General features: G+C 37.7%; 1 protein-coding gene across 1 annotated transcript; it reads left to right on the forward strand.

The window, feature by feature from the left end:
- The first annotated feature begins 896 nt into the window (after positions 1 to 896).
- LOC137729666 (uncharacterized) lies at positions 897 to 4,263 on the forward strand. Its single transcript, XM_068468669.2, has 3 exons — positions 897 to 1,646; positions 2,540 to 2,887; positions 2,978 to 4,263. Exons 1-3 carry the CDS (start codon positions 1,188 to 1,190, stop codon positions 3,602 to 3,604), a joined length of 1,434 nt encoding a protein of 477 aa, XP_068324770.2. The 5' UTR covers positions 897 to 1,187; the 3' UTR covers positions 3,605 to 4,263.
- Positions 4,264 to 6,817: the final 2,554 nt, after the last annotated feature.

Genomic DNA, 6,817 nt, shown 5'->3' on the forward strand with positions numbered 1-6,817 from the left:
CTCCGACTTATTAATCACTTAGATTGAAGTGCGGAATCAAGGGGAGCATTCAGAACACATGTATGTTGTACTCTTTTTCCTTTGACTATGACTTTTTCCATTTGGTTTTCCCTAGCAAGGTTTTACAAGGCATCAAAAGCACACTCAACACTATATCAATGATCCAAGCAAAGTTGTACTCTTTTTCCATTGACTAGGGTTTTTCCTAATAATTTTTTTCTAACAAGGTTTTAACGAGGCAACTATAACTGATACTTGGGTATCCATGGTAGAGTGTTGTAAATATAGATGCCCCACGCACGTTGGAGAAGCCCTTACTATTCACTTAAGACTTTTACATAGGATAAATAGTTCTCAAGCTTTCACCTTACTATTTGCTACAACATTCTTTGCTTTGTTATTGTCATAGTTGTAAGATTAAGGTTGTCTGTCTCTGCAACTTTTACCCATATAAGGAGTCATATTGTAACTTTGAAGATACATAGAAACAACTTCGTTTTTTTCTTACAACCAGCAAAAGATGAGAGCAGAAAGCAGAAATTATACAAATTTCTTTCACTTCTTTTCTTTAGCCTTCATTTCCTTTATCTAACACAAGTAAAGAGAACAAAACAGAGTGATATATAGATCCCATTCTATTTCAATCTCTAACAAAAATTATCTCTCTTTTGTCTATATATAACACATTTCACAAAATTCTATATTCATCGCCTAATTTTACATTTACAAATTTACAAAGTAAGAAATGAAAATTTATTGTTGCTATTTTTTTTTTTTAGGCCGAGTGGGGACCAAACCAGTAATTTACAAATTGAAGTAGGAAAAAATGATATCTTTTTCCTCTAATAAATTAAAAATAAGAAAAACATAATAAAATCGTGGATCCTTCCCACAGTACCACCCAAGGTCACACTCTTGAAAACATTTTTGCTCCAAAATGCTTCAGTTTCCCACTACTCTCTCTCTCTCTCTCTCTTTGAAATGAAGAACCAGTCTCACTACTACTCTCACTCTTCTTCTTCTTCAACAACCACCACCACTCTCCCCTATCTCTAGCCCTCCTCTCTCTCTGTGCTAACTCCTCCCTACCCATTTTCTTTTAGTCCACAAAAACCCACCCGCCACACGACGTTCTCGGGTCGAGAAAAAACCGGGTCAGGAGGAATCAGAACTTTCGCAACCGAAAAATGGAGAAGAAACAAGGCTTCTTCTCTGCTCTCAAGGACGAGGTGGTTCGGGGTCTCAGCCCCTCGCGGTCGCGGGCCAGCAGCCCGGCTCGGTCCGGGTCGCCCATGACGGGTCTGCTCCGGAGGAAGAAGCAGAACCATCACGGAAATGGGCACGGCGTCCAGCTGGTAGGGCAGCCGGACGCGTTGATTGGGAGATCGGGGAGCCTGAGGCCGGTGATGGAGGGTCCGGATCCGGACGGAGGGGAACTTGGGAATTCGAAGCGGGTCGGGTCGGGCTTGGGCCAGTGGATGCGAGGGCAGCTGTCGCGGACTCCCTCCATGAGCTCCGTCGCGCATAACAACAGCAAGAGGTCTGATCTGAGACTGCTGCTTGGAGTCATGGGTGCTCCTCTCGCCCCCCTCCACGTCAGTACCACCGACCCTTTCCCCCATCTCAGTATCAAGGACACTCCCATCGTCAGTCTCTCTCTCTCTCTAACATTCTCTCTCTAGCTCTGTTCGAAGTTCATCTGGGGCTTTTGCGCCATTTTCTTTGAACTTTTCTGTCTTAGTTTCTGAGATGGCTACTGCAAAATAACAACAAAATAATTGCTTTCATGCATTTTGTTTGTATGCTGCTGGGGACTGCGGTGGTGGTATTTCGAATTTGTATAAATTTTGACTGCGACAAAGATTTAAAGATTTGGGTTTTGGATTTATTTTACAGAAATGGTTGGATTCTTCTGGCTTTTTTCTCCCAAAAAAAAAAAAGGTTTGGTTCTTTCTTTGCAATGGGTGTGATTTGCTTCTTACGGTATAGATTTCCACTGATTATTTATTTATTTCTTCATGTTTTGCTTAAATTTGAAGAACATCATTGGATGGTTACGATTTGCATCCAGAGTCCTTGTTTGTTTAATCTTTTGTTTTAAAATTTGGTTTTCTCCGATTTCTTCAATTGTGATTTAGACGTTGGTGATTCTTTTTTTATAACTTTTTTCAATCTTGGTCTTTCCCTGTTTGGCAAGTGAGAAAGTTAAGTGTGAAAATTAGACACAATGGAATCTTAAGCAGCCGATACATATTGCTGAAAGTTGAGCTCAGCAGGCCAATGGGATTCACTGGCTGGTTGAATTTGTTTTCTTATTTTCCAGATACAGAACAATTATTTATTTATTTATTTATTTTTCCTTCTATCTTACCTGTGTTTTCACATTTTCTCACCAACCTAACATGACAGCTAGTAATTTTATTGTAGAAGATTTTTCTTTAGCTTGCACTTTAGATTCGGATTTGTTGTGAAAAATTACGCTAAAATTGATTCGGCATTGTAGATGTTGGGTTGGTTTTGACGTGTGATATCTTTGCAGGAAACTTCCTCTGCCCAGTACATACTGCAACAGTACACAGCGGCATCTGGTGGGCAGAAGCTGCAGAACTCGATAAAAAATGCTTATGCCATGGGAAAGGTTAGGATGGTTGCTTCTGAGTTTGAAACGGCAACGAAGGTGATGAAGACCAGAAATGCCTCTAGATGTGCCGAGTCAGGTGGGTTTGTGCTCTGGCAGATGAGTCCGGACATGTGGTATGTAGAGCTTGCGGTGGGTGGCAGCAAGGTTCATGCCGGCTGCAATGGGAAGCTTGTCTGGAGGCATACACCGTGGCTTGGTGCTCATACTGCGAAAGGGCCAGTGAGACCCTTGCGTCGGGCACTTCAGGTGAAGTTTTATGTGGTTATTGGTGCTTCTTTTCGTTGGCCATGAAATTAGTCATCCAATTCATAAATGTCTTCGCATTTTCCTTTTCAGGGTCTAGATCCAAGATGTACGGCTAGTATGTTTACCGATGCAAGATGTATAGGAGAGAGGAAGATCAATGGTGAGGATTGCTTCATCCTCAAGCTTTGTGCCGATCCTCAGACTCTGAAGGCCAGGAGTGAAGGCCCTGCCGAGATCATAAGGCATGTGTTGTTTGGTTACTTCAGCCAGAAAACAGGGCTTCTTGTTCATATGGAGGATTCGCATCTGACCCGCATCCAATCCAATGGTGGTGATGCTGTTTACTGGGAAACCACAATCAATTCATTCCTTGATGATTACAGGCCTGTTGAAGGAATAATGATTGCACACTCAGGGCGTTCCGTGGTAACCCTATTCAGGTTTGGTGAAATGGCAATGAGCCATACCAAAACAAGGATGGAAGAAGCTTGGACAATTGAGGAGGTTGCATTTAATGTTCCAGGTTTGTCAATGGATTGCTTCATCCCCCCAGCTGACTTAAGATCGGGGACAATCAGTGAAGCGAGTGAGCTTCCACATGATGAAAGGGGAAAGGGTGGGGGGATTGCAGTAGCAGCACATCGGGCCAAAGTTGCTGCGCTGGAGAAAGAGCACAATGCTAATGTTGATAGCCTGACCTGGAAGATGGAAGTCTAACAAGGGGATGCACTTAATTAGGGCAATTGTTTATACTGGTAGCGAGTTTAAATCAGCTAACACCTTAGAAGTTTACAAAGTAGGAGTTGCGTCGCGTTTTTTGACGTTGGTTTTATGCCTCTTAATCTGTAAATAGAGCATAATTATTCACAGGGTTCACTTCGGCCTGAATGAATCTTTATACTCTCAGTGCAGAATCCAACAAAGGTGTTGGAGCTCGATTTTTCCAGCTGGGGATAGAGCAAATGGAGGTTTAAGTTTTAGTTTACCTTCAGTGCAAGAGGGAAGGTGGCGAAGCTCATCTTTCTACAAATTCAGGAGCGGCGATTTTAAGGAGATCGCGGGTTTCTGGCATGGAGTTTGAAGCCTAATGCCAGTAGTTCGATAGTCTTACTGTTTTCAGGTGTGCTAATTGTTGTGGTTGTGTGATTGATGCAGAAGTTGTTTCTAGGGTCTGAAGGGAAAACAGATGGTTTTTTCAAAAGTAGTAGAGATAGAAGGTATGGGGAGAAAAGTTTGTGCTGAGTTTTTGTTTCTTTATTATTAACTGGTGTAACCAAGATATGGGTCTCTAGCTAGTTGTATTTTCTGCAACTTTCTCATTGTCCATCAAGTATTTAATTTTCATGAACATATAGGAATCACCATCCTTCCTTCTCTTTCTTGAGTTTCTGCATAAATTCTGCAATTTAAATGCTTTAAATTTTTTTTTTATGTCCATCAAGAATTTGTTTTAATGGTGCAAGGCCATTTACTACAGTGAAAGAAAAGTGTTGAGTTCTTTTATGAAGGTGTGAGTTTGAATTCTGTCGGTGGTTAATTTAACAAATGTATTGTAAGACAACAAAAAAAAATTGTTTTCATGTTCACCTGCTTATTACATGATGGTTTGCTGTTTTTGTTTTAATGTTCACTTTCTTGAGTACTTAGATAAATATATATAACTGGTGATATCTGGTGGTATGATATTATCTCCATGGATGGCTTTATCTTTTGATTTCTAGGGTGCTTGACAGCATCTAGGGTTTTTGGTGGTCACCTGTGGCATATTATCTTTATGTAATGGTAATCGGAATCAAAATGCGAATTGAATTGTTTTTCTTTTTGGTAAAAAAAATGCGGAATTGAATTTTGATTACAGGTTACTCCATTGTTTATCGAATATTAAGGAATAAAAAAGCTAGTGGGATTTATCTGAATTTTGAAATCCAACTCCAAAATTTGAAGAAATTAGATTCTCTACATTTAGGTTGTGTTTGAATTCGAAGTTGTTGGAAGAATCGGATTGAATTTTTTCCTCCTTATTATATCCATACTTATTTCTAATATTCTAAGATTACTTTTTACATTAACCCAACACCGCCAACCTTTATCTAATTTAATATGAAATTCAACAATAATATTAACAATAATTAAAATTAAATTAAATTTCAGTGTGTTTAATATTTGGTGAATTTGGGGGCATTAACATTTTTTAATTAATTAGTATATAAAATCTGTCAGAAAACTGGTATATAAAATAATTTATTTTAACTAAAAATATTTTAATAATTATATTGATTTTCATTCTGATTCAACTGAATTAGTAAATAATTTATATAAAATCTATACCAATTTTATTCTAATTCCAAAAACAATTTAATTATGACTCTTCTCTATTCCAACTCTTCTTTCTCCTCAATCTAATCCTTTCTATTCAAAAATTACGAACTGATAAAAGTCCTGGGTGCTTGGCACTTTCTTCTTCCCACTGCCCCCAACTGATAAAGATTAAAGAAGGCTTCCACTGGTGTGGGGTCTCGGGTCTCTGCAACTTTATCGAGGAATATCAATTTTTTAAACCCTACTTTGACCGTTGGTCGATCCACACCCAGCAAATTAAACCAAAACACTGAGAGAGAGAGAGAGAGGGGGAGAGAGAGAGTAAGAAGTTATGCCAGTTGGGTTTGCATCGTTTGCTGCAATCCTTGCTAGAATATGATTACAGCAAGGCACTCTCACTGGGGTAAAATAATAAGTCCTCCTAATCCCATGTGGTTAAAGTCCCTCCAAACCTCCTCACTTCCTTTTCTGTCTTAATTTCCCTTTGCAGGCATTGTCTTTTTTATTTTGTTCCAGAGATTGTCTTCCTGTTTAAGTTATAAAAAGTAGTTTCTGCTTTTATATGTCAGAGATCTTAAGTTTAATTTTTGTTAAAGACGAAGTCGAATCATATTAGTACTAACTCATTGTGAAGTTAAGTTCACTTCCACTCTCTTATTATAGATAATATCGTTTGTTAAAAAAAATTAATTCTCACACGTCTTTTTTATTTTAAAACACTTATTTATTTATTTATGTTTTTTTTATTTTTTTTATTATTCGATTTAAAGGTCACAAGTAATAACTTTTTCTTTATGGTCCGCAAAATTAGCGTTTTAAATTTTGTATATAAAGATTTAATAGATTTTATAACTGTTAGATTTTACATAAAATTTATACTCATGAGTAGCAGGATGACAGAATAGACATAAATATGAGGGGATAAAAAAATGTGTGATCACTTTCTTCAATTGCTTACTTGATTGCCATAGTTTGCGCCACTTGAGGTTGAAGGTTCCACCCAATCATGATGTTTCTGAACGGTCAAAGTCTCCCAATTGATGACAGGAGATATGTGGGGCTTTTGTTTAGGAATTTTAACGAAAAGTTTCTGTTATTGTTCATTTTAACGAAAAATCATATTTTTACACTAAAAAGTTAATTATGGTACTATTTATTTTACCTTTTATTTTGTTATTATCGTTAAAATTCAAAATTTTTAAGCTTTTTTTTTTTTTTTCTTTTTTTGTTTGGTTTGTTTGGCATAGTGGAGGAGGAGGACCTATTATCCTTTTCAAGGGAGGCAGATTGTTTGCTCTTCTGTTTGAATACCCTTTTCATTCCCTCTTATTTGTGCGGTCATGGTTAATGCACATCAACATTTTATATTTCTATTTCTTTTTGTCTTATTATTCCTATTAAAAAATTAATATAAAATGTTGACGTAACTTAACCGTGACCGTACAAAATATGAGGGGATAAGAATGACACATAAACAGAATGGTAGACAATCTACCTCCCTTTTCAAGATAGGCTCCATAAACACATAGCATGCGTCAACGTCAATATGCCTATATAGTTTAGAAACCAACGTTAATATGGTTCTTTACCCATTTGGTTTTTATCCTTGTT

Source organism: Pyrus communis, chromosome 10, assembly GCF_041283825.1.
Source record: "Pyrus communis isolate YQ-2024b chromosome 10, ASM4128382v1, whole genome shotgun sequence".
NCBI classification, from domain to species: domain Eukaryota; kingdom Viridiplantae; phylum Streptophyta; class Magnoliopsida; order Rosales; family Rosaceae; genus Pyrus; species Pyrus communis.

Coding starts and splice junctions, on each gene's coding strand:
- LOC137729666 (XM_068468669.2), top strand. CDS start 1,188: ATGGAGAAGAAACAAGGCTTCTTCTCTGCTCTCAAGGACGAGGTGGTT. Junction 1,647..2,539: donor GTATCAAGGACACTCCCATC/GTCAGTCTCTCT, acceptor ATATCTTTGCAG/GAAACTTCCTCTGCCCAGTA. Junction 2,888..2,977: donor CCTTGCGTCGGGCACTTCAG/GTGAAGTTTTAT, acceptor TTTCCTTTTCAG/GGTCTAGATCCAAGATGTAC.